Source organism: Rhinolophus hipposideros (assembly GCF_964194185.1).
Source record: "Rhinolophus hipposideros genome assembly, chromosome: 2".
Taxonomy (NCBI): Eukaryota; Metazoa; Chordata; class Mammalia; order Chiroptera; family Rhinolophidae; genus Rhinolophus; species Rhinolophus hipposideros.
In genome coordinates this window covers 41,254,454-41,282,343 of record NC_138048.1, presented here as the reverse complement: position 1 = coordinate 41,282,343, position 27,890 = coordinate 41,254,454, and the positions used below count along the sequence as shown (strand labels likewise).

Below are 27,890 nucleotides of genomic sequence, written 5' to 3'. Positions count from 1 at the left end.
CATAAAAAAATGGAGGCACTGAAGTGGAGGGGGAAGGGTGCGCGGAGGCCAGCAATGCGGCTGCGCGGAGGCGGCCGGCGCGCCGGCGCGCGGAGGGGGCGGGGTGAAAGGTCACAGCGCGGCGGCGGGTCTGGCTGGCGGCAGCGGCGGCGGCGGCGGCGGGCGGGAGCCGAGTGCCGGGTGTGCACGTGTGGCGAAGCGGCGGCACCAGTGCGGCGGGCGGGAGACACTCCCGCCCCCTCCGGAGACGCAGGGCCGCGCTCCACTCTCGCGGCCTCCGTCACCCGCTCCGCTCCCTACCTTAGGCGGGGAGGCCGGCGTGCGGGGTTGAGTGGCCCGAGCTCGGGGCGCTGAGAGCTCAGGGCGGCGACGACTACGGCGTTGATATCGGTGGTAACGACGGCCTCGGCAGGCAGGGAAGATGAAAGGGTGAGGAAGGGCAGCCAGCAGGCACGGCCGGCGCGGGAGAGGGGTTGCGAAGGAGGGGAGAGAGTGGGAGAAGACCCGGCGGAGGGAGATGTCTGGGCTGCTCTGCTTCCCGAGGGGGCGGAGGCTCGGCTCGGGCGGTTGGCGGGCTGAAGGTCCGGCGGAGGCGACACCCCGAGAACCAGGATTTCGGCCGAGAGGACGAGTGTGTGTGGAGTGGGGACGAGCAGCTGCGTGGGGCAGCAGGGAAGAGCGGGGGTGAGGCCCCTGGGTCTCCGGCCCGGGAACGAGGGCCGCCGCTGCAAGTCCGGGGGTCTGGTTGTCTGTCCTCTTCAGGTCTCGTGGGCGCCGCACTGGGAACCTTGGTGTTTGTCACCGTTCAGTTGTATTCCCACTTGAGAGCCGTGCAGAATCTTCTGGAGGGAGAAAGAATTGGAATAAAGAGCAAGGAGATGAGTATTAACAGCTAGTGACTCAACTGGATTTGGGTTGGGTCAGAGCGAGCGGAGGCGGGGGGAGCGTGAGCGCGGTAGATTGGGGTGCCGCGAGGTAGAAGGGAGGCTTGTCGGCCGGCAGGTGGCGCCCCTGCTCCAGCGGGTCGGTGTCGCCCCGGCGTGGCGAGGGGGTCCTTCGTTACTACGGAGCTTCCTGCGGGTGATTGGCAGAGTCAGTGTCCGTGCACAGTTTCCCTCGTGGCTAAAGTAGGGATTATTTTGGTCCGCTGTTTCCACTTGGATAAGATATCGCCTTCCTATTAAATTACCCACTGTTAAACTATTAATTACATAACACGTGTTTTAAAATATTGCCTACATCGGTCGTTTGGGAGCTTGCCTTTTTACTCCTCCTTACAGGAAGAAAAGGGAATCTTATCAATGCTAAAAGCTTTCTGAGATGCCTGAGGTTTTTTTTCTATTATAGCAAGTCAAAGAATTGTAACTCTGTTTTGAGTTTAATGAAGCCTTTCAAACTATTCAGCAACCCTTTTGAGGGGGAAGGAAAAGTCAGCCCTCAAAGTAATTTCGTGCTGCCTAAAACACGGCTCTGAATATTATCTCGGTGTGTTTATGTGTTCGAGGTCGCAGAAGAGGTCCGACAGTTTAATTTGGCCTTAGCTCTGTAACTTGATTTCTTTGATTTGTGCCTTAAGTATTGGGAATTCATTTTAATATTAAATCGTATGTCTTGTAATTAATGTGTCGAAATCATGAAGAAATTTTCACAATGCCTGCATTGTTTCGCATCAGGTTCTAAAGAGTTCCAATCAGGATACCAACTAAGGGGTATGAGAATAACTTGCCGCGCTTGAATCATGACTTACTAGGAAGTTTGGCTATTTTATATATGATCAAATATAATTTAACAAGATTTTTTTTTCTTGCGTGTGGGTCCTGTCTCTTTAATTTATATATTCTCTCAGGCATTCAATACTAAATTGTCTTGTTCCATTAAAGTAATAAAAATGAAGCTGAAGAGTTCCCAGTGTTGAGACTGCATGGATTTATAGAGGAGGGCAAAGCCTCCAAGAAATTATTCTGTATGTTTAGATCCAAAATCTTTGGTTTAGCTCAGCCTCACTACGGTATAATGTTCTTTTTGATTCCTAACTTGGCATTAGAAATGAGGTCAAACTGGTGGTATTATTCACATCTACCTTCAGTTAATACACTCATGAGGTAATTATCTTTTTATTTAAAATGGTTACTTATGCGTAGCAACTTGATGGAGGCAAATCCCCAGAAATGAGTCAAATTAGAGGAACTGGCCATATTTAAAGGAAATTTGTTGTTACTGAATCTACCTTACGCAATCAACTATGCCTGAAGTGAAGAATCCTTAAGTCTAGTTCTATCACTTTCTAATATTGGGAGCTTAAAATTATGTTAATGGTAATTTTTAAGATGATTTCACAGGAATAATTTCTTTTAACTTCACAGATGAACTAACTCCTAGGTAAGATGGGATTTAAATTTTTTTTTTCCACTTCTGAGTCTTGTATTTAAGACACTGTGCAAATGAAGACAATACACATTATTTAAAAGATTTTAAGGTCCTCAAGTTCAAAGACTTGTATCACCATGAACAATGTGGTTAGTGTTACAGTCCTGATTTGGAAAGGTCTGTGAAAATGAAACAGTGGCCCTGATTATAGGGTTTGTGTATGAAATTTTATTTGCTTAAGTGTTGTATATTAAGTTAACTGAACCATAAGTGGAATAGAAATATCTGAAATCGGTAACAAATGCAGAACTCCCAGCTCTAAATCAGTGTATTTAAATATTTTACATCCTTGCCTATATGGTCTATCCTTTTGAAGCTTTTTAAAGTCACTCTTTCACCTGGTTTTTCTTCATATGTTTACTTAGTTTTTATTATTAGCAGTAGGGTATTTCATTGTTGCATGCATTTATATGCATGATCTAGAAATTTGAGGTATGTTACTTCCTTTGTCCTGAGGTTGCTTGTTTTTATGAACCAGGAACATTGTAGGCTGAATGTGTGGATTAGGTAAACTGAATATTTTTATCTATTGTTTCTCTTTAGGGAAGGTGATATTCAAGCAAGAAGGTGTGCCATACACAGCTGTGATTGAGATGGCAATGTAATTAGTCAATATAATAGAAAGTAAAACTGAATCCATTTACCCTTTATTTATAGTAAAGAGGTATAATAAAAATTAGACCTAACAAAAATGGCTAACAAGATCTGAACACATGTGCACAAAATAAAGATGGGAAAGTAGGCAGCAAAAATATAAATGTAGCATGTAGAACAGTGCAGTTTACTAATTGACATATTAAAATATAAGATCCTGCAGTCAAACGAATCTATGTTGAACTCAGAATAATGGTTACCTCTGGTAACATGGGCTGGGAACGGACACGGGTGTTTTTGAAGTGATGTGAATATTCTGTGTCTCTACTTGGGTGTTGATTACATAGCTGTATACAGATATAAAAAAATCAGTGAGCTGTAAATAAGATTTGTGCTCTTTATCATATGTATCTTATACTTCAATAAAACAGGATTTTTAAAAAGGTTTTGTTGCTGGTTTTGCCAGGAAAAAAGCAAAAAACAAAGCCAGCAAGGCTGAAGTAGAATTCAGGAACTTTTGTAAAGCTGCAATTCATACTTTCTCCTGTGAAGCCAATAATTTGTGGGATGTTGATTGAGATACTGAATTTTAACAAATGTTTTGTAATGTCCCCTTGTTATGTTGAGATGAGTCCATATAAAATATAACCTATCTGTATCATAAATTTTATTAAAAATCAATATAATGTCCTAACTCATAAAGGAAAAATAAAAGGAAACTAAACTATAATATATCTATTTCAGTAACAATGATCAGGTACAACTATACCATAAATCATAAGATCAGATGTTTGTATTTGTCTGTAAATGGAATCCTTGTATAATTTAAAAAGTATCTGCTTACAGTATAGATGTGTACATTGGTGACTAATGCTGTGTTGACATCAGTGTTGTGATTTCTTCACCAAATTGTGGACAACTTGGTAAAGTTCAAAAATTTCTGGGTTGGAAAATATTTTTAACGGCCATCCATATAAAGCATTATCTTTCAAAGCCAGTGCTTTTGCCAGACCAAACTAATAACTATTAAATTTCACTTTGCTACCTCCTCTATTTTGGCCTTTTGGAAATCCTTTTGACTCCTTATTTTCTCTTTCAGATTATTAGCTATGGTTTCCAGCTTTGTGCGATCTGAAAAGATACACTGTCTCAATTATTTAAATGGTTGTCCTTTTTTTCTTTTTTAAGCACAGTCTGCAGAAACCATTAGAACATCAGTAGTAACCAATAGAAACTTCTTTTCATCATAGAAATAAGAATTGTGTGGCTTATAGTTTAATAACCACAAAATTATGTAAGTGTGCCATCACGAATACTGCTTGACCTGTTCTCTTCCATCATCTCCTATTTGCATTCATTCAGTGCCCAACACTGGCAAAATGTTAGTCCTGTCCAGTACAGTAGTGACTAGTTACAGTTGACCAGTTGAAATGTGGCTTGTGTTACTGAGGAACTGAATTTTAAAAACTGATACTCAAAGTTAGTTGTTGGACTATTTTTAAGTATGTTTGGAACAACTTGGATATGTGGACCTACTGTAAATTTTATGAAATGTAAATACAGATCAAATATTTCCAATGAAAATTAGCATTTGAATTCAGATGTGCTGTAAATGTGATAACCACTAGATTTTAAGACTTGGTATGAAGAAAGATTTAAGGAAAAGTGAAATAGTCCTTAATTTTTTTATTTTTTTTTGACTACACGTGAAAATTTCACCTGTGTCTTTTTGGTTTGTTGACATAGATACTAGAAAATTAGAAATTAATATGTGGCTCAAATTATATTTTTATTGGACAGTGCTGTGCTAGACCCTGAAAAAAAATTTTGTGTGAAGCACAATCTCTTCCTTCAGGATCTAGTTCCTAGATGTAAATGTTTCTAAATGTTTCTACTGTGGTCCAACAGATAGTGTGTGGCCGGCTGTTTATACCTCTGGTAAAGGATTCTGAGGCTACTCTTATTTAGTTAGTTTAGTTTAGTTTGGCTTGAGTTGCTTTTATACTTGAGTATTGTTCAGTATCAGTGTTACAAAGAAAGCTGGTGAAAAGAATAATGATTGGTTAGAGATGGAACAACAGTACAATAGGATGGTTGGTTTTGGAGAGTCTTAGAGTGAATCTTATTGATACAGTATACAGCTTGGATCCAAATAATAGAAGGAAATCAAGTATGTATCTTTATAATAACCACATTTTTTTTGGATACTGTTGAAAAGTTCTGCTTACTATAGTTTTTTTTATAGTTATTTACAGGATTTAAAGCTAAAATAATGTAATTGCTTGGGAAAATAATTTTTTTCCAGCTTTATTGAGATATACTTAATATATAACACTGTGTAGGTTACTGGTTTTAAATTAAAATATTGTAACTCTTGTCTGCCTTGGATGGGGAAGGGATAATTGGAAGTATGTATTTGCTTTTCCTGATCTAGTGCAACCTATGTTCTGCCTCATTGCTGAAGCTGTTCTTAAGGGGAAAAAACACCTTGTTTTCCAAGTCCAGAGGCTTCTCCACTCTCAGTCCTCGATAGTGCTGAAGTGAATGCGTATTTGTAAAACAACTTGACATATATCCTTAATTATTTCTTTTGGATAATTCCCTAGAAGTGAATGTTTTTGGATAAGAAAATACTGGCATTTTTAAAGCTCTGGTATTGGTTGCCAAGTTGACTCCAGAAAGATAGTAGCAATTTATACTGCCAGCAGTGTATGATGCCCTCTTCTCCAAGAGCTGATGGAGAAGGGGAGTGGCACTTGTAAAAACCTGAAGGAAATGGTGGAAGACATTGTGGCTGCCAGCTCAGCCTCGGTAGTATAAATTACCTTTGTCTGGGATGAGTGGCATACATTGAGCATTTGTAAAATGACAAGTCACTAATAGTTTCTTTACAAATTGGTTTTGAGTACATATTCACATACAGCTTTAACTCAAAGTTTTACTTTACTGATTAGGTAATACATGGTATTTCCTTTTTTTAAAAACTTGGACATTTCCTATGTGCACTGGCCGTTTTTTGTGTTTTTTATTTTATTTTATTTTTTAAAAAATCTTTGTGACTTACCTGTTGCGTATAACTTAACCAGTTTTTAATTTGGGTATTGATTGCTTTTTTACTTGAAATTACAAAACAGTGTTCTTTAGAAATGGGTTGAGACATTAACATTAATAAATTTTGTCAGAATGATGCCAGTTTAGGACTCAAATCATTAGAAAGAAAATTTTTTACAGGTGGAGCTTCTTAAGCTCCGGTAAGCTACGAAAATAATTTTGTACTTAGGGGCATTTTAAATTTTTCTTATTTCTCTTTTCCAGAATACTAAGGTATATTTAATGATATATTTGGATTTCACCCCTGTAGTCTGTATAGTTTATTATTTGTAGCATTTATCTTCATAAAGGAAACATACCATAATGCAAAAAACAATGACCTAAAAGCAACCATGTTTTATATTTTATGGTTCAGTGTGCCACTAATGATAGCAGTAGGGTCACCAACAAGTTTCTTGACCTGGGCCTTAGTTTCTTTGTCTTTTAAAAGAGCTTGAACCTGAACAAGAACGGCCAAATATTCTAAATCGTGGTAGTTGTAATCTGTTGATGTTATCTTATCAGTATTTAATCTGTTGATAGTTTTGATGAGTTCTCAGACTGCAAAAAAAAAAAAATAAGTGATGTCGTTGATTATTAATGTCTACCATGACTGCTGTGATGTGTGTCACAGCTTTGCCAAAAAAAGCTCTCACTTTCTATGATATAGAAAGCTCTCACTTTCTATGATACCAAGAAACAGAACTTTGGAATCATATTTGAATTGTTCTCTTTAAGCTGCTTTCTTCATTTTGCTCCTGTGTCTGCCTTTTGAGAGTGAATCTCCCATCCCACCCCTCACGTCACTTTTACTTTTGTTTATAGCTGCCTAATATGTGTTGTGTACTGTTAATTGCCTACTATGCTGCCAGGCAATAGATCTCATTTAATCCTCAAGTGGCGCTAAGGTAGCCATACATTGTCTAATATATCTATAGGTATAGAATATATATAGTCTAGTAATGAAAAAAACATACAGAGGTGAGCCAAGAAGAAAGACTTTGGTGGGTGTGGAGAGCTGACCCACCTACCACTGGTTTTTGATACCTGTTAACCCTCTAGAATAGTGACTCTCAACCAAGGGTACACCTCCTACCCCACCCCAGAAATCTGGTGGTGTCTGGAGATATTTTTGGTTGTCACAGTGGGGTGGGGTGGGTACTGGCATCTAGTGGGTAGAAGCCAGAGAGAGATGCTGCTAAACATCCTACAATGCTCTGGAAAGCCCTCCACAAGAAAGAATGATCCAGCCCAAGATGTCAATAGTACCAAGATTGAGGGCGGCTGGATGGCTCAGTTGGTTATAGCGCATGCTCTTAACAAGGTTGCTGGTTCGATTCCCACATGGGATGGTGGGTTGCGCCCCCTGCAACTAGATTGAAGGACAATGACTTGACTTGGAGCTGATGGGTCCTGGGGGAAAAAAACACTGTTACCCAATAAAATTTTTTAAAAAGGAAAAAAAAAAATAGTGCCAAGATTGAGAAACTGCTATAAAATACAGACGTGATGAGACAGTGCCTGTGAATTACATTAAGGGCCTAGGAAGTAAAGATGACTCCTTTGAGGGGAGTCCTACAGTGCAGCTGATCTTGCACTACAATGGGAATTTGTAGAAGTAGGCAGATCAAACACTGCACAAGAAGTCACCAAGCAGTCTTGTGCCAACGTACACTTACTACCTATGTAAAGTATAAACAGTTAGGCTTTAAGCTTTCTCTGTACTTCATTTTCTCTTTGCTATATGACTTAAAATGTCAGAGTTTGTAGAGAAAGACCCACTTTTGTGTAGTCATATCTCCATCTTGTGGCGTTGCAGAATATTGCCACTAAATTTTGTTTTTAGAATTATGGGCATCATTGACATTGCCTTTAATAGCTAAAAACATTTGAGTCCTTATTATTTGATGTTACTGTGCTAGATACTTAACATGCATTATCTCATTTTATCACACTGCTCCTATAAGCCAGCGGTAAATGTTTCCTACTACCATATTCTAAGCTCAAGGATTATATTTGATTAAGTAATAGACCAATCTTGTACTGACACAGATTAATAGCTGATGGAGTCTCTCTATAAAGTAGGAGGTAAGTAGCTGCATTTTCTAGATCTAAAGACTTGGTGTACATTTCTGTGGGACTTTTGTTTTATCAGTCTGTCTTCGCTGTTAGATCCTTAGTCTAAAGACTTCGGTGTCAAGAAGCGTTGGCGTTTGTCATGAATTTGGAAAACAAAACATAATGTCATAATGTCACATGAATTTACTTGAGCTAAGAGAATAAGTTAGTGTTTTTAGTAATTCTTCAGTTTTTAATAGTTAGGTTTGTAAACTTCTGGTTCCAACAGGAACTCAGGACCAAGCAGATAAGGCAAATAAGTAAAACAAGAGAAGAAATGTAAGCTTTGTGATTTAAATATTAGGAACCAACTTAATTTTAAAATAATAAACGTTGAGTCAAATAGATGTGGCCACATAGGGCTGATTTAACTTTTAGGCCAGGAATTTGGGGCTTATCTAGAGAGTAGCAGTCTTCAAGTGGTAAATTAAAATAGTCTACAATGTTAAATTATATTGAAATCTTTTCTGAAGTAAGGAGTCATTGCAGTGATTAAAAACCCAGGTTTTGAGTGGGGCCGATTTGAGTTTGTGTCATACATAGCTCCTCAATAACTAGCTGTGCCACATACAGTAAAATAAAGCTGTAGTGTAACATACTACACTACTTGCATAGGAGAGATGATTAACATTTCATGTGAAGTCATTCACATGAAATCATATAGCCTATTTTTTTCAATGACCTATTCCATTTCTCTATGCCCATCTTTAGCTTCTATTTCCCTTGCATTTAGAAATTTACATACATGCAGTGAGAATTTTATTAATTTTAGGTGGGTGTTAAATTTGTATGGTTAAGATAACAAGCTTAATTACAAAAGTAAAAATTTCAAGGTGGGATGTGGGAATCAGAATTTTTTTATCTGACAAGGTAATTCTGGTGGATAGTGGGTTTGGAATCTATTCTTGGATTTTGTGACACTGCTTCTCCAGATTTTTTCCCTACTCTTAAAAATTGTTTCTCAGACATCTCTATGCGTTCCTGTTCTTTGCCCCTAAAATCGTGTTCCTTTTAGTAATTCAGTTTTTAGATACTACAGACATACTTCGTAATGTGATCTGTTCCCATAATCGAAGGATGTACATTACACATTTTTTATGTTCTAGGAAACAGCTCTCAAAGTGATGTGTTACAAAAGGAAATTTTTTCCTTATGAGTTAAATTAATGTAAAAAGTCTAGGTACATTCCCTCTACGGTTTTTTATCTATGTGGTACCAACATCACTAACAGTGACATTAGGGGTTGACATTAAATTGTCATTCTTACCCCAAAAGTGTTTGAAAGTGTTTTTAATGGAAAAAAAAAAAACAACAAGTCAGGACATGTAGCCATTTACACCAAAGGCTAAGATTATCACAGTCGATTCTGAAAATGCTGAATTTAGAAGGGGAGGTCTGTACCAGATTGGAAAGGTCATTCTCATCCAGCTCTCATTCACCTCTTCAAACTGAGGGCTAGGTACAGCTGGAAATTGAGAAGTTGTGATTTGTTAAATGTTTGATGTTCGCACCTTCTTTTACTTGTTCTTTCAAATAGTAAAGAATAAATGAGGCATCAAGTGCTTTCCACCTTGAGTTTTAGTATCAAAACTACCATCTTTGTTCTTTCCTAAGCGGAATTGCTATAAAAGTTAACATAACTGCAGAATACTGCAACTGTAGTGCCTTATGTAATGCATAAGATTTGTTTGTTTTACTTTTTGTTACGGAAAATTTCAAGCCCAAAAGAAAATAGTACCAGTGAGCCCTCATGCATCTAATTCCATCCAGTAAGTAGAATTTCCGATGTTGTTATTTCATCTTTGCCTGACCCGTATGTTCCTGTTTTCCCTTTTTGCTGGAGTATTTCAAAGGAAATCCTTGACATGGAGGCTACCTGGTTTTATTGTGCGTTGCAGATACTGCCTTTTTACAAATTGAAGGTTTATGGCAACGCTGCATCGAGCAAGTCCATCAGTGCCATTTTTCCAACAGCATTTGCCCACTTTGTATTTCTGTGTCACATTTTGATAACTCTTGCAATATTTCAAATGTTTTCATTATTATGGTGATTTTTTTCAGTGATGTTTGAGGTTACTATTGCATTTGTTTTGGGTATCACAAACCATGCCCATATACGATGAGAAACTTAATAAATGTTACGTGTGTTCTGGCTGCTTCATGGACTGGCCAATCCCGTCTCTTCTCCTCTTCTCAGGCCTCCCTATTTCTTGAGACACAATGTTGAAATTAGGCTAGCCAATAAACCTGCAATGGCCTCTGAGTGGTCAAGTGAAAAGAAGTCACATGTCTCGTGCTGAATCAAAAGTTAGGAAGACAAAAGCTGGGCCTCTTGCACCGAATAGCCAAGTTGTGAATGCAAAGGAAAAGTGCTAGAAGGAAATTATAACTGCTAGTCTGGTGAACACATGAATAGATAAGAAAGCAAACAGCCTTAATGCTGTTATGGAGAAAGTTTTAGTGGTCTGCATAGAAAACCAAACAAGCCACAACATTCCCTTAACCCAAAGCCTAATCCAGAACAAGGCTCTATCCTCAGTTGTACGAAGGTGGAGAGAGATTAGGAAGCTGCAGAAGGAAAGTTGGAAGCTTGCAGAGGGGCCTCAGGAAAGGAGCCGTGTCCATACAATGAAAGTGTAAGGCAAAGCCGCAGTTTATCCAGATCTTTTATAATTATGAAGGTGGCTACAATTTTAAACAACAAATTGTCAGTTTAGACGAAATAGCCTTATATTGAAAGAAGATACTACCTAGGACTTTCATAGTAGAGAGAAGTCAAAACCTCAAGAAGAACAAGCTGACTCTATTGTTAGGTGACTGAAGCCAGTGCTCAGTTACCATTCTGAAAATCTTAGAGCTTTAAGAATTATGCTAAATCTATTCTGCCTATGTTCTATAAATGGAACAAAACCTGGATGACAGTACCTCTGCTTACAGAACGTCTTAGTGAGTATTTTACGTCCATTCTTGAGACGTACTGCTCAGAAAAAAAGATTTCTTTCAAAATACTACTCCTCACTGACAATGCATTTGGTCACCCAAGAGCTCTGATGGACATGTATAACAAGATAAATGTTGTGTTCATTCCTGTGACCACAGCACCCATTCTGCATTCCATAGAGCAAGGAGTAATTTGGACTTTCAACCTTTATTGTTTATGTAAGAAATACATTTTTTATGGCTGTAGCTGCCATAGATGGTAATTCCTCTGATAAATCTGGGTAAAGTAAATTGAAAACCTGGAAAGGAGTCACCGTTCTAGATGTCATTAAGAACATTTGTGATTCATGAGAAGAGGTCAAAATATCAACTTTAACAGGAGTTTGGAAGAAGTTGATTCCAACCCTCATGGATGATTTTGAGGGGTTCAAGACTTCAGTGGAGGAAGTAACTGCAGATGTGGTGGAAATAGCAAGACAACTAGAATTAGAAGAAGAGTTGCTGCTTATAGGTGAGCAAAGAAAGTGGTTTCTTGAGGAGATGAAATCTTCTGAGGATGCTGTGAAGATTGTTGAAATAACAGGATTTAGAATATTACATAAACTTGCTTGATAAAGCAGCTGCGGGGTTTGAGAGGATCGACTCCCAATGTTGAAAGAACTACTGTGGGTAAAAATGCTAGCAAACAGCATTGTGTGCTACAGAGAAACAGTGAAAGGAGAAGTCAATCAATACAGCAGACCGTCGTCTTATTTTAAGAAATTGCCACAGCCACCGTAACTTTCAGCAATCATCAGTCAGCAGCTATCAACATCAAGGCAAGACCCTCTGCCAGCAAAAAGGTTATGACTCAGCTCGCTGAGGGCTCAGATGACGGTTACCATTTTTTAGTAGTAAAGTGTTTTTAAATTAACATAAATACTTTTTTAAGACATAATGCTTTTTTAAGACGTATTATACATGGTTAATAGACCACGTATAATGTAAACATTTACATGCACTGGAAAACCAAAAAAATCTGTGACTCCCTTTATTGCAATATTTGCTTTATTGTGGTTGGTCTGGAACCAAACCCACAATATCTTTGAGGTATGTATATCCCGCATCTGTAAATACTTCAGTATGAGTGTTTAACATAGAAGGACTTAAAAAAAAAAAAAAAACTAGCTACAATATTTACCTAATACCATTTTATGATCTGATACCTAGTCTGTATTTGGTTTTTCTCATACATCTTATAAATGCCTTTTTTCAGTTTGTTCAAATCAAAATTCAAAAAGGTCCGCATATTACATTACATTTGGCTGAAATATTGAATCTCTTAATCTGACAGTTCCTCCTCTTTTAAAAAATAAATTTATTTTAGAATAGTTTTAAATTGACTTTTAGAATTGTTTTAGATCTGTAAGATGATACAGAGTTCCCAGTTTTTCCCATTAGTAGCAGCTTACATAAATATGGTACACTGCTAAGAAAATGAAAAGACAAGACAAGCCACAAATTAGGAGACTGTAGTTAGAAATTACATATATATATATATATATATATATATATATATATATATATATACACTCTCGTGTGTGTGTAAAAGATAAAGGACTTGTATCCAGCATATATAAAGAACTCATAACTCAAGAATAAGCAACCCAATTTAAAAATGGGAATTATGTTTTTAGGAATTAATGTAAAAATTCTCAGGCCTAGACCATGGACAAAAGATTTAAGTAGGCATTTCACCAAATGGACAAATGGCTCATAACCATACAGAAAGATGCTTGGCAGCATTAGTCATTGAGAAATGAAAATCCAGTGAGATTATGACTTCACTAGAATGGCTATAAACAGAAAGGCAATAAAACGTATTGTCAAGAATATACATAAACTGGAACCCTAATATGTTAGTAGTGGGAATGTAAATGGTGCAAATCCTTTGCAAAACAATTTAACAATGTATTAGTTTTTCATTACTGCTGTAACAAATTACAAGCTTAGTGGCTTGAAGCAACACAAATCTATTAGTTCTTAAGATCAAAAGCTTGAAGTGGGTTTCGTTGGGCTAAAATCAAGGTTTTGGTAGGTATAGTGATTTTAAATAGTATCCCCCCAAAATTCATGTCGACCTGGAACCTCAGTATGTGATCTTTAGAAATAGGGTCTTTGCGGGTGTAATTAAGATGAGGTCCTACTCTATTAGGGTGAGTCCTAACTCTAACAACTAGTGTCCTTGTAAGTAGAGGAGAGAACACACACAGACCATGTGAAGATAGAGGCAGACACTAGAGTTACACTGCCACAAGCCTAGAATAACCTGAGGCCACTAGAAGCTGGCAGAGGCACGGAAGGATTCTTCTCCAGGACCTGACTCTGAGAGAACATGAGAGCATAGTTCTGCTGACATCCTGATTTGGGACTTCCAGCCTCCAGAAGTTGGAGAGAATAAATTTCTGCTGTTTTAAGCCACTGAGTTTGTGGTAATTTGTTAAGGCAGCTCTAGGAAACTAATACAAACAGGATTGTGTTTCTTCTAGAGGCTCTAGATGAGAATTCATTTCCTTGCCTTTTCAACTTCTTATGGGCCACCTGCATTCCTTGGTTTATATCTAGGGTTTCCAGGTGGGAATTCCCGCCCATTCTCAGGAATTTTTTTTCACTTTCCTGTTCCCAAATCCCGTGAAAAGTTTGTCGGGAAAATCGGCTCCTTGAACCCAGTAATACCCACAATGGGAAATAAACGTACTATTCACAATGTATCTCTTAGACATTTTTCCTATTTATTGCTAGGGTTTCTAGGTAGGGATTCCCGTCCATTCTCGGGAATTTTTTTTGATTTTCCATTCCCGAATCTCCCGAGAAAAATTGGTTGGGAAAATCGTCTTCTTGAACCCAGGTAGTTGGTAGTATCGGCCGTTACTTTGTGGAAACGATTCATCGTGGAGAACAGAAAACAGTTTATATCTCGGGATTTAGGAACGGGAAAGCGAAAAAAATTCCTGAGCACAGGTGGGAATTCCTGCCTGGATACCCTATTCATAGCCCTTCATCTTCCAACTCAGTAGCGTAGCATCTTCAAATCTCATCTCTGCTGTTACCATATCTTTTTTTAAGTTTTAAGGACCTATGTGATCACTTTCAGTCCACCCAGATAGTTATCTTCCCATCAAAATCTTAATCACATCTGCAAGGTTCATTTTCCATGCAAAATAACATTAAAGGTTCCAGGGATTAGAACATGGACATTCTTTGGGCAACGGCCCAAAGGACATTCTGCCTATCACAGGCAGTTTCTTTTAATAGTTAAACACATTTGCCATAATCCAGCAATCCCACTTGTAGGTATCTACCAGAAAAAATTAAAGTATATGTCTACACACAGACTCGTATGCAATATTCATAGCATTATTTATAATAGCAATGGAGTAATAAGTACATTTAAATGCCCATGAGGTGGTGAATGGATAAACAAAATGTAGCATATCTAACAACAATGAAAAACTAATTCAACTACTGACACACATTATAACATGGATAAACCTCAGAAAAAATATGCTACATGAAAGAAGTCTGGTGCAAAATATTACATGTATGATTTCATTTGCATAAAATGTCCAGAAAAGGCAAATCTATAGAAAGAGAAAGTAGATTTAGTGGCTGGCTTAGGGTAGGAAAGGGATTTTACTTCAGATGTGCACAAGGAATTTTGGAGGTGTGATGTGAACGTTCTAAAGCTGAATTGAGGTGATGGTTGTACAACTTTGCAAATAATCTAAAAAGCATTCAATTGTACACTTAAAACAGGTGAATTTTATGGTATATAAATTACACCTCAAAAATGCCATTTAAAAGAAAAACGAGAGGGATTTAAAAGGGGGGGAGACAGAAATCTTAGTGACATTGATATGGGCAGAGATGTCTTATATACGACACCAAAAGACACAACCCACAAAAGAAATTCATCAAAATGTAAAATTTCTGCTGTGTGGAGAACACTATTAAGATGAAAAAAGTCACAGACTGAAAGAAATTATTTGCAATACATAGCTTACAAAGGACATGTATCCACAAAACACTTAAAACTCAGTGAGAGAACCCAGTTTTTTTTTTAATGGACAAAAGATTTCAACAGCCTTTACCAAAAAAGGTATATGGATGGCAAAGAAGTACATGAAAAGATGCTCAAAATGGTGTTATTTAGGGACATGAAAATTAAAACCACAATGAAATGTCACTACACACCTATTAGAATGGCACACATTTTAAAAGTCAACAGTGCCAAATACTAGTTTGGATGCAGAACATCTGGAACTATCATACACTTAGGACCCAGCATTCCCTCTCCTAATTATTTACTCGAGAAATAAAAACATATGTTCGCACAAGAACCTGTTCAGAAATGTACGTAGCAACTTTATTCTTAACCGTCAAAAACTGGTAACAGCCCTAATGCCCTTCAACAAAAGGATAAACTATGGTACGTCCATAAAATGGAATGCTGCTCAGCAATAACAAGGCATGAATAGTTGATACTCCGGTGAGGTGAATCTCAGGCATGCTGACTGAAAGAAGCCAAACAAACAAACGGCTGTGTATTTTGTGATTCCATTTATGTGACATTCTTGAAAAGGCAAAACGATGGAGAACGGAAAACATTAATGGTGGCCGGGGAGTGGTGGTAGAGTTGAACTACAAAGGATCATGAAGAAGATTTGGAGGATAATGGAAGCATGCTTTTTTTTGATGATCGTGCTGGTTGCATGATTATACATGTTTGTCAAGACTCAGAACTATACACCCAAAAAAGTGAATTTGCTTCTATGTAAACTTAAAAGTTGTTTTAAGAAGCTAAGAAAATTGATCCTAAAAAAATGGCTGGAACAGCTAATAATTGGTACAAATTGCTGATGGACTTGAATAGACCACCAATAATTACATTAAACCTGAACAGACTAAATATTCCAATTTTTAGATTAAAGAAACAAGACTCTTAAGTATATGCTGTTTACAAAAGACACAGTTTAAATATAAGGACACAAAGAAGTTAAAGGATGGTAAAAGACACACCATGCAACATCGATTAGAAGAAAGTGGTATATCTATATTGATGAACAAAGTAGTCTAAGCTAAGGACTACTACAGCGAAAAAGAGACATTTCAAAATGATAAAAGGACTGACCAATCATAACAGTCCCAAATATTTATGCTGTTAACATAATTTGAAAATAAGCAAACATGATCGATAAGAAAGCCTATCAAGAATATTACAAGGATAGAAAAGCAGGTGTGTCAGAGTAATTTTTCTTGAGGTACATCTGAACAAGGAGTTAAAGGAGATAAGAGGGTAAACTGCAGCCACTGGTGGAGAGACCATCAACTGTGATAGGAAAAGCTGCAGGTGAAACATTTCAGGGGGAAGGTTAGAAATCTACTTTTGAATATGTTTAATTTGAGGTGCCTGCTAGAGTTGCTTTAGGGTTTAGGAGTGTCTTCTAGGCTAGAGACAGAAACTTGGAAGTTGCAGCATTAAAGCCGTAAAACTATGAGATTGAGGTCACCAAGATAGTAAGTGTAGGTAGAGAAGACAACCAAATACTGTCTTAATGTGTGAGGGCTTCAAAAATTGGTTCTCCTTCTCCAACCCCAGCTTCCACATTTGCACAAAGCACATTTTGTTTTAGCATAGCACACTGCCTTTAGTTTTGGGAATACATCATGTGCTGTTTTGTTCAAGTTCTGCCCTCTCCTTAGAATGCATTTCTTGCCTTCCCACAGAACAAGCTCCTAGTCATCCATCAACCTTTCCCAGGATCACTTCCATTCTAGTATTTTTATACATTGTACAAATGCTATTGCTAGCACACTGTATTATATATATATCTGTATTTCCTACTAGATGTAAACTTTGCATTTTAAGTACTAGCATATAGGTATTCAAATATTTATTGTAATAACTGATTTATGCTTTGAATAGGCAACTTTGATGTTCATAAAAACTAGAAAATTTTAGACTCAGAATTCTTTAAAGCTCTATTTAATTTTTTAATGGAGACTTTGGATTTTTTTTTTAACTTTTAAAAGTTCTTTTAACTTCTAAAAACTTTTTGGTTGCAGTGTTATTTTCTTGACATTTTCTACATAGCCCTCTGTTTATGCCTTTGACAGTATGTGTTTGCTAAATTATATTTACAAGTTGAAGATATTACTGATATACGTAGCATATCCACATCTTAAAATGATTCAGGGCTAAGTGATCAGGATTACTGAAGTACTTCATTTGAATCAGACATTGTGTTCGTGAGAGCTGAACTGTTTGAAGTTGAATTATGCTGACAAAGTTACATTTAATAGCCACTTTAAAATTCTATTTCTAGCTTATTCTGACAGTCTATTAATAATGAAACTTGATTAATTCCTTTTTAAACAGCTACCAAACAATATTCATAGTATCCTAATTCTGTTTTAAAATATGTATATTTGTCCATAGAAAAATACTGAAAGACTATATACATCAATTGTTTCTGGTCAGTCTTCCTGAGTTATTTCTATGGTGGTGAACTGGTTTTTTAATCAAGACATGTATTTAAAGTAGGTGGGGAACGATTAAGCTGCCTATTCCCTAATGATTCAATATTGTGTACTCTAGGCTTGATCTGCCTAGAAACTTTTTAGTAATAGAAACTTTTTTAGTAGTTAACTTTTATTAGATTTAATCTAGTGAGCTGCACTGTAACCATTTTTTCCTTCTATGTGAAGTCAAGAAATACCTGGTTATTATCCTTTTAAAAATTATAAATATATTTGAAACCTGGTAATAAGCTAGAAATCATTCTTAAAATTTTAAAACTTCAAGTTCGTTCACTTATGATTAAGAAGGTTGACTTCCTATGTTCTTGAGTTTTTCTTTATTGTTGTTTACTATTAGACTTCATAATGTAATGTTTCAATTACTCTTTTGAGTGCAATGGAGTAATTTTTAAGTGGTGTGCTCTAAATATAATCAGTTTGGGGATGGTCTGTTAGCTCAGTTGGTTAGAGCGTGTTGCTAATAATACCAGGGTTGCTGATTTCGATCCCTGTATGGGCCATCTTGAGCTGTGCCCTCCTTAAAAATAAATAAATAAATAAATAAATGTATGTATGTATGTATGTATGTAAGCTATATTATAGTTAAAAGAAATTACTGCACCCAATTTGTGGTGCTATACTAAATTAAAGAGTAGCATTATGCTAAGTGAAATAAGCCAGAAAGACAAGTACTGCATGGTATCACTTATATGTGGAATCTAAACAAAAGTCAAATTTAGAGACAGAGTAGAAAAGTGGTTGTCAGGGTGGGGAAAACAGGGAGAGATAGCTAAGAGAGTACAAACTTTGAGCTATAAGATGCATAAGGTTTGAAGATCTAATTAATGGCATGGTGATTATAATTAACTGTATTGTATAATTGAAATTTGCTAAGAATAAAACCTAAATGTTTTCACACGCACAGAAAAGAAATATGTGAGTTGATGGATGTGTTAATTAACTAAATGGGAGGAATTCTTTTTTAAAAAATAATAGACATTTTAGGTAAGATGTGTAATCCCTGTATTTTAAGGTGTCCTGTATTTTATAGCATAACAGTCATTGTCTGCCAATAAAAATCCTGAGATGATGGGTGAGTCCAGTTGATTTTAATCAGAAAAATGTTTTCAGTGAAATGTCAATTTCTTAGCCATAAAGATGAGAAAGCTAGAGTTTGCTGTAATGAAGAGGGGAATTCTGTGAATGACGTGTAACCTAGTTAAAGAAGACGTGTCTCTCATTCATTTTACTTGTCAAATACTTGGTAGAAGGCAATATTTACTTATGTTGCTAGAAATTGGGAAAGAGTATAACAAGTGTATATTTTTTAACAAGATGATTATCTTAAAAATGTGTGTGACTGCTAAGAAACTCGTGTTCAGATTTTAAGAAGACATACAAGATATGCAAGGGTGGTTGATCAAAAATAAAAACCAGCATAAAAATGAAATAATTGAGGTAGGAAGGCTAAAGTTCCAAATAAACATAAAGGTCTGTAATCAGGTTTTTTTGATTTTTAAGAATCAATACATTCTCTTGTTTCTGATTATCTAAATTTTAATATTTTAGAGAAATGTTATTTTAAAAATTACCTACATTGACCACATTTTTTGGAATATGCTTCCAAACATTTTTTGTATGTGTTAACAAAATTTAGATCATAATTTTTGTATACAAATATAGTTGGAATATGCTTCCCACCCTAGAAAACAATATATCAACACCGTCTTTCTGTGCTAATAGTATAAATATATCATACTTTATTTAACCAGTCCCCTGTTGGTGGACACTCTGATTGATTGCCATTATGAAAATGTCATGATTAACATTCTTGTTTAGTCGTTTCTCCAAGTTTCCGAAACCATACCAAGTGCCCATATTGCAAATGATTAATTAGGGTGCATTGTTTGTATTTCCCTGCTATTGAACAGTGCCATTGTGATCTGGAATTAGCTCTGAATGAGTAAGACCTACATTATTTTCTAGCTGCTTGGTTAGCAGTCAGATTGTTTTATTTTTTAACTCATTTTGATTTAAGGTTCTTTTCTCTAAATGATTTTACCACCCACTGCTATGATTTTTAAGAAGGCGTATAAGCAACTCTACTAATGATAGTGGTAATAGGAAGAAAAAAGTTGTGTACATGCTATTCAGGTTTGTTTTGTCACGTTTGATTAACCTTTGGCTTATGTTAGTGAAATTGACTTGAGCTGTTAAAAATTCCTTTTGTTGACAGCTCTATAGGCAAAATAACTTTGTTACAATGAAACTGAAACTTTTTAGCTTTAATTCCTTTACCTAGGGAACCAATGTTTTGGTTACATATGATTTCTTAGAAATACTACTGTTGCATTCTTTGTAAGTAGTTTTCAAACTGGAGTTTTTTTTTTTCCTTCAAAATGTGGATTCCTTTGTTCCGTTTCCAAAGATTCTGCTTCTGAAGGTGTGGGGTTGGGTCCACCAATCTGGATTTTGAATCCACGTGACTTTGTGGATGGTTCCTGGCTCGAATAAAATGTGCATAATTTTTGCATGTTTGGATTGTTTTCTTAAAACAAATTTTTAGAGGGGGATTATTTGGACAATGCGGATGTACTCTTTTTAGGCTTTTCAATACTTAGCACTAGATAGTCTTCCAGAGATTCTATATCCATTGACATTTCTGCCAGCATAGTATAAGCATCCCATTTGCTACCCCCTTACCAATATTAGGTATCAGTCTTGTTGATCAATAATAGATGATTTTAAATTTTTCTGAACTGTAAACTACAAGGAAAATTTTGGCATTTATATATATTATTCTGGCCTTAGTAATTGTTTACTGTATTTGTCTCTAAGTATATACAAGTGTATGAAAGCTGTGAGTTGAATCTGGATGGCAAAATTGCTTATAAATGGTAATCTTTATGGGAATATAAAGTCACTGTGAAAGGGTTGAATTTATCAATCATTTTAAAAAAAGACTTGGCACCCTTTTAATATGTTAATCTTAACAAATGTAACTAATTATATTTTATTGAGTACATGTTGGTTTGTTCCAGTAGCCGGATCGAGCTGGGAGATGTAACACCACACAATATTAAACAGCTGAAGAGATTAAACCAGGTCATCTTTCCCGTCAGTTACAATGACAAGTTCTACAAGGATGTACTGGAGGTTGGCGAGCTAGCAAAACTTGGTATAATATGGTTTTTTTTTCTCCCTTAATTTGTTTGTTCATATTCTTGACCCCTAGTTTTTAATACTAGAGCAGAAAGAGTTAACCAATGTAATCTCCTTATTTTACAAGTGAAGAAGTAGGGATGGTCCAGGTTCTGAGAAAAATCTCGGTGAAATCAAGGTAAAAATATATGAATTTTAAAAGGAAATTCTAAGTATCTTATTTAGTGTGTGCCTGGGTGTTTTCACATAGTTTTACTGTAGGGGAAGCTTAAATTCTTTAAAAGGTGTAGGAAGTTTTTGAGATTGTTGATATTGAAAGTAACTGATAAAATTTAATACTAATAGCAACAATTTAGTCATTATATAAGGGGTGGGAGAGATTCAGTAAAATGTATTATTCTGTCTGTTGAACTTTATATCTTTGTATTTTCCATGGCAGCCTATTTCAATGATATTGCAGTAGGTGCGGTATGCTGTAGGGTGGATCATTCACAGAATCAGAAGAGACTTTACATCATGACATTAGGATGTCTGGCACCGTACCGAAGGCTAGGAATAGGTAAAATTATTTGTATTTTTAGTTCTTCAAAGAAGCATAAACACATTGTTACTGTTCCTAAACCAGTAAGTTAAACCATTTCTTTTAGGAATGCTGGGAAATGGTTACTGACTTAAAAAGTAAAAAATGTTTATTAACATAATTCAGTTAGAGGCCCTATATAGATTTGTTATCATTTGCTTTTTCTGTTTTCCTTCTACCTGGAAGGGCTTGTATATAAAGGTTGATTTTTCTGCTAGCAGTTTTAAACATGGAAGTAGTGTAGAGAGAGAACAAAATTTTGGAAAATCAGGTTGACTAGTGTTTACCTCATAAATTCTATTAGGACTCAAGTGTTGAGGTGGCAGTTAGATGTGTAATTTAAAGATTGATTTTTTATGAGATTACTTACTTGTTTGTTTTGTTAATAGGAACTAAAATGTTAAATCATGTCTTAAACATCTGCGAAAAAGATGGCACTTTTGACAACATCTATCTGTAAGTAAAATGATATTTAATGTTATTATCTAAAGAGTTTAATAAGTTGGTAGTAGAAATCTTTACTAGAAATTTTAAATTCTGGTCACTCATTCCATTGCCTTTTGGAAACACCATGGAAATAGTGGTTGTAATGTTTTATTGTTTTTGTTTTAATAATAGATAAGGAACCTGAGATAAAACATTCTTGTTTTGCTTTATTATGTTGGGGAGGGAACTCAAAAGTCACAGGGATAAAACCAGGATTAAAACTCAAGTCTGAAATTTAAGAATTAATAAAACTTTTTTTCGTGCCATCTGTTTGTACTCTACATTTTGTTTAAGTCTCTCAGTGATATGCTCATTAGTAGTAGTTTAATAATCAAAATCAGAGAGTACCTGGCTGATAATTAGGTTGGTGCAAAAATTGTGGTTTTTGCATTTTTTTTTTTTTTTTTAAGATTTTGTTGGGGAAGGGGAACCGGACTTTATTGGGGAACAGTGTGTGCTTCCAGGACTTTTTTCCAAGTCAGGTTGTTGTCCTTTTAATCTTAGTTGTGGAGGGCGCAGCTCAGCTCCAGGTCCAGTTGCCGTTTTCTAGTTGCAGGGGGCGCAGCCCACTGGAATCGAACTGGCAACCTTGTGGTTGAGAGGACGCACTCCAACTAACTGAGCCGTCCAGGAGCTCAGCAGCAGCTCAGCTCAAGGTGCGGTGTTCAATCTTAGTTGCAGGTGGCGGAGCCCACTGGCCCATGTGGGAATCCAGCTGGTAGCCTTCGGAGTTAGGAGCACAGAGCTCCAACTGCCGCCTGAGCCACTGGGCTGGCCCCTGCAATTTTTTTTTTTTAACCATTTAAACCACAGTTACTTTTGCACCAACCTAATACTGTACTTGGATCTTAAAGAGACCTCAGATTAAGAACCAAGGATAAGATCACAACTGTGGATTGTTTACATATAATACAGATATTAAGATTCTCATTTTGACTTGCACAGCGGAAGAGATTGTTATATAATGCTGTTTTGAGGAGTAATTGAGAAAACTCAAATTATTTCTTTTCAAAACGGTGTTTTTATATCAGTCAGAAAGAGGATATATTGAGGCATACTGTTTTTTATTTATTTAATCATTTTTTTCTGTATGTGTCAATATGGTCTTTGAATCATCCCCCTGGTTATTTACCCATTTTTAATTACGGGAATCTTCTCTCCTTGCAATAAAAAAATGTTATAGGGTACTTTTCCCTTTGTTGCTTATAAGAGTAAACACTATTCCTTGTCTCCTAATGTCAGCCAGTTGTAAAAGCTAGGTTAAAAGTGTAAATCTGGCATCAAAAGGTTTTCTGAAACGAATACCTAATCTTTGCTGCTGACTAGTAATTGTAAAGGGAATCTAACAAATGTCTGCAGTATTTCAGCTCCAACCAATTTGAAGCTATCTGTGGAGAACATATAAAAGCTGATGAAATCTTAATTTGTTTTCTGATACCCTCTTATACCTCAGGCATGTTCAGATCAGCAATGAGTCGGCGATTGACTTCTACAGGAAGTTTGGCTTTGAGATTATTGAGACAAAGAAGAACTACTATAAGAGAATAGAGCCCGCAGATGCTCATGTGCTGCAGAAAAACCTCAAAGTCCCTTCTGGCCAGAATGCAGATGCGCAAAAGACAGACAACTGAACAGATGGCAAATGAACTTCTTGCACTTGCTTGTCGCCAAATAAAAGAGAGGCCTGTTGATTTCCCCCCCTTTCTTTTAAAGCTTTTCTTCCTCCTTGTTCTTGTTTTTCTTCCTTTCTTTCCCTTTCCTCTAAAAGTTTAAATACTTCCAAGGACTTTTAAAATTAATCATGTTTGGGTTGTTTTAGTTCTCCGACTTTTGTGAGGTGGTTTGATTGTAGGAAGGAGAAAGTGTAGATCAGTTCAGCGTCACAGTTAAGATATGTGCCCCCCCCCCCCACTTGGGTGTCAGTTTCACTTTTTTAACGGTTTTGTTTGTTTGTTTGTTTGTTTTTAATATCCTGCTTTCACATTGAAGGGCAGAGCCTACAAATATTGTATATTTCAAAAGAAAAAGCAGCAGCAATATCTTGTTTGCTAATCATAAACAAATTTCATGTGTTTGTGGTACTTTGGATTTTTCAAGACTGTTTATGGGATGCTTATCCCTGGACATTGCCTTTACTCCACCTTTTGTCCTTCTGAGTGCTGTCTCAGGAGTTGGACCATTGTTGTCCTCGTAAGAAATACTACGTAAGTTTATTTTGTGTTTTTAAGCAATTTTTTTCCTCCTTCCTCGCCGGTGACTGAGGGTGGGTGGGACAGTTGGGGTAGGTAGTGTTAGACTTCGGTCTCAGTATTTGAGGTAAACTGCTTTTTGCTAACGAGTGGGCTGATTGTTAGCAGGTTTGTTTTTCCTGCTGTTGATTGTTATTAGTGGCATTAACTTTTAGAGTGTGGGCTGGTGAGATTAATTTTTTTTAATATCCCAGCTAGAGATATGGCCTTTCACTGACCTACAGAGGTTTGTTGTGACTTACGTTTTTTCTCCGGACCTTTTCAGTAAACCCAGAGTAGTTAGTCTGTCCTTAAACATGGAGTTGACGTCCTTATAGGTTAATACCCCTAAAGAAACCTGAAGCAGGTGTTGTCTCGTGGACATACTAAAACATACCTAAAGGAAGCTTAGATGGACTTGTGGCACAATAAATGCATTTAATGTCGGCTAATGCAGGCTGTTAAAAGTGTGGCCACTGAGCATTTGATGATATAGGAAAGAATAGACAGTATTTTTGAGAATAATGTAGCTGTGCTATTGCTTCTCTATTGGAGAACATCCCAGATTTGCTTACATTTTGTGCCTATGATATTGAGATTAAAGATTTGGGGGAGGGAAAATTGTTAAACGTATTGCTTCTATTCTTGGAAAAGTAAAAGTCTAGGAGTGCTAATAATGCAAATGTCACTGTGACCTCTTCTACTGACAGGACTAGTTTATGCCAGATCATTTTCTGGTACATAAGGAGTGGCTTTGAAGGGTTGATAACTTTTTGTAAGATAGGAGACATCTGAAATTTTCCTCCATATTCCCATCTCCAATAGTGAAAATTTTTCTGGTTTGCTAATAATGGTGGCCCAGCAAATGTTCTTATTAGACTTTAAAACAATGCACAGAACTTGAAGATTCTGTCATTTGACTTTAAGAGGGAGGTTGGTTCATAACATTTATCCTCTTATGTAAATTCTGATATAAAAATCTCATTTCTCATAGTATGTTAAATAACAAAGAGGAAGGTTGGTTCATAACATTTATCCTCTTATGTAAATTCTGATATAAAAGTCTCATCTCTTCTAGTATGTTAAATAACAAAATTATTTTATACAACGTTTATGCACATTTTATAATCTTAAGTTCTTATTTGAGAATGTGAAAGTACAAAGTACAATAGACTTCAACAGTCTTATTTGAGTGCCAAGAATAATACAAAAAAGGAAGACAATTGATGAATGAGTTTATAGGGTTCAATTCTTAAGATAGTAAAAATTCAGAAAGACCATGCTGGTTTCTTGGGTATCAGTTTCTTCAGCATAAATCTAAGCTTAGAAGAAAAGTTTAGTATTAAGCACCTGTTCCTTCATGGATATGCTTCAGCTTGCTCTTGCCAAGAGAGGAGTGCTTGAGTTACAGAAGGCATAATTAGTTTGAAGAATTCAGCCTTTTTGTAAACTTCCAGATATCAAAATAGATTTTGATATATAAATGTGTTTTCTGAGATGACACTGCCTCTATTTCTATAACCATTTCACCTGGACTATCTGATCAGTCCTATGAATGTATCCGTAAATGTGGTTATTGAAAACCGAATAGCTGCCTCATGACAATTAAGTACATGTTATTTAAGGAGGAAAAAATATTAAAATTTGAATTGAGTGTGTAGGCTCCCTATCATTCTAGTGTTTCTTTTCCCACGCTAGTCAATGACTAATCTAAATTGTAAATGTTCGTAAAGGTTTAATTGTCGTACATTAAACTTGTATTAAATAATTCCATCCACTTGAGGAGGATTTAGAAAAGGTGGAAGCTGGGCACTAGTTCATCTGCCTATGAGTCAGTAAAGAGAAATAATGTCCCATGTCGAGTTCGTTATTTTGAAATATGATAAAAAAAAAATTATTGAGGTAAAATAGTTCTATTAACTGGAAGATCACAGATATATCCATCATATTTTTCAGGACAGATAGTTTTTACTGTGGAGCAAATAGGTAAAGGTTATACTTTTTGGTAATTGCATTTAGGTTCTAAAGAAAAGAATCTGCGGAGAAATCTATGCAATATGTAATTTGTCTAGATTAATTTTTATTTGGGGAAAGAAGTTCTGAAGTATCCCCAAAGCAGTTTGCTCATCAATTGAAAGTCCTCCAAAAACAGAACTATTGGGAAACCGTGGTATGTGGGGTGGAAAAGAGAAGCTCCCTCAGTTTTTTGGAGGGAATAATTTTAAAAATACTTAAATGGCTAAGTTTACTTGGTGCAGTTAAGAATTAAATTTGTTGATTTTAACATTACTGTTACATCTGAAATAAACATGTGATGTTCTGGTAGTAATCTGTGAAGTGTGGTCAATGTCCAAGAAAACCCTACATTGTATTGGATTCTGAGATCAGTAGCTATATGTAGTCATTGTTAACTGTTGCCTGGTTTTGTTTTCAGAGTACTTTTACATTTCTTTAGATCTAACTTAAAACCAATTAAAATAGGCCAAGTGTAATCAAGGCCTTCTAATTCAGACCTTTTGGAACTTGCTAGAAACAATTTCCAATATCTGCAGTTCACTTCCAATGATAGAAAGAAGATAAATCCAAGTAACTGTCTTACTGATGCAATATTTTGAATGTAATTGTGAAAAACACCTGTCCCTTCAGGCAGTGACAATCATTAGTGGTGTCCATTGACTACAGGTAATATATATTCAAAACTTTTTTGTTAGCAGCGAGAAAGTAGTTCAGTAGTTGAGTGAGTTGGGAATTGTTTTTTGAGTTTTTCTGAGTATCAAACATTTAAAATTAACTCAATGCTTAATATCTTAGTCAAAAGTGCTGTGATTAGAATTTTGCTTATTCCATTCAAGAAACGGGGTGATCTTTGCCGAGTGTGTCTTAGTTACCACTGTGTAGCACATCATCCCAAAATTTAGCAGCTTGGACCAACAAACCTGTGTTATCACCCACAGTTTCTGAGTCGAATCCAGGAGCAGCTTAGCTGGGTGATTCTGGCTTGAGGTAGCCATGAAACTCAGCCAGGGCTGAGTCCTATTGAAAAGCTTGACTAGGGCTGGAGGAGCCATGTCTAAAATGGCTCATTCATTCACTTGGCTGTTGGAGGGACTCAGTTTCTCCACCTGTGGGTGTCTCCATAGGCCTGCCTGAGTGACAACCTTCCCCACAGTGAGTGATCCAAGAAAGTGAGCAGAAGCCATACTCTTGCATGACTGACCTGTCTTTAGAAGTGACATACCAGTTACTTCCTCTGTATTGCATTGGTCACACAGACCAACTGCTGAACCAGGTTGGTACAATGTGGGAGGAGAATACACAAGGGTATTAATACTGGGGCGTGGGGATCAATGCACCTGGCTCCATATGCTTGGAGAAAATGTTGGGCTTTATTGACAAACCAAGATAGGATATAGTTGGAAAGTTTGTTATCTTATGCTCGAAGGAGCTCAGTTTCCTAAATGAAGTTTAGGAAACACTGTACTTTATTCAGAATGTAAAAGAAATAGGGAATGGGCCTAAAAGTTCTCTTATCTTTCGGTTTTTGGCTGGGTGAGGGTAAACACTAATCTGTCTCCCAGATTGGTGCTTTTCTAACTGGATGATTTGAACATTCCTGGGAAATTGGGCACTGTAGTGAGTAGAAGTGGTGAGCCTGTGAGAATTTTTCAGGGAATAAATCATGGCAGAGGGTCCTGAACTGGACTATC

At 36.6% G+C, this 27,890-nt stretch overlaps 2 protein-coding genes across 4 annotated transcripts in view; one reads left to right on the top strand and one right to left on the bottom strand.

The window, feature by feature from the left end:
• Window positions 1–840, bottom strand: part of ATP6V1A (ATPase H+ transporting V1 subunit A) — a 53,497-nt gene extending 52,657 nt beyond the window's left edge. The window contains exon 1 of the mRNA XM_081027846.1: window positions 301–840. The gene's annotated coding sequence lies outside the window, so the exon portion shown is untranslated. The remainder of the gene's footprint in view (window positions 1–300) is intronic.
• NAA50 (N-alpha-acetyltransferase 50, NatE catalytic subunit) lies at window positions 80–26,508 on the top strand. 3 transcript variants are annotated; one of them, XM_081027882.1, is made up of 5 exons: window positions 80–429; window positions 20,772–20,905; window positions 21,329–21,448; window positions 21,859–21,925; window positions 23,409–26,508. In XM_081027882.1, exons 1-5 carry the CDS (start codon window positions 422–424, stop codon window positions 23,584–23,586), a joined length of 507 nt encoding a protein of 168 aa, XP_080884008.1. In that variant the 5' UTR covers window positions 80–421; the 3' UTR covers window positions 23,587–26,508. The 3 variants fall into 3 exon arrangements, with proteins under 3 accessions (XP_080884008.1, XP_080884007.1, XP_080884006.1); XM_081027881.1 differs by having other exon boundaries at window positions 20,769–20,905; XM_081027880.1 differs by lacking the exon at window positions 80–429 and having other exon boundaries at window positions 20,612–20,905.
• Window positions 26,509–27,890: the final 1,382 nt, after the last annotated feature.

Coding starts and splice junctions, on each gene's coding strand:
- NAA50 (XM_081027880.1), top strand. CDS start 20,752: ATGTTGGTTTGTTCCAGTAGCCGGATCGAGCTGGGAGATGTAACACCA. Junction 20,906..21,328: donor TGGCGAGCTAGCAAAACTTG/GTATAATATGGT, acceptor TTTCCATGGCAG/CCTATTTCAATGATATTGCA. Junction 21,449..21,858: donor GTACCGAAGGCTAGGAATAG/GTAAAATTATTT, acceptor TTTTGTTAATAG/GAACTAAAATGTTAAATCAT.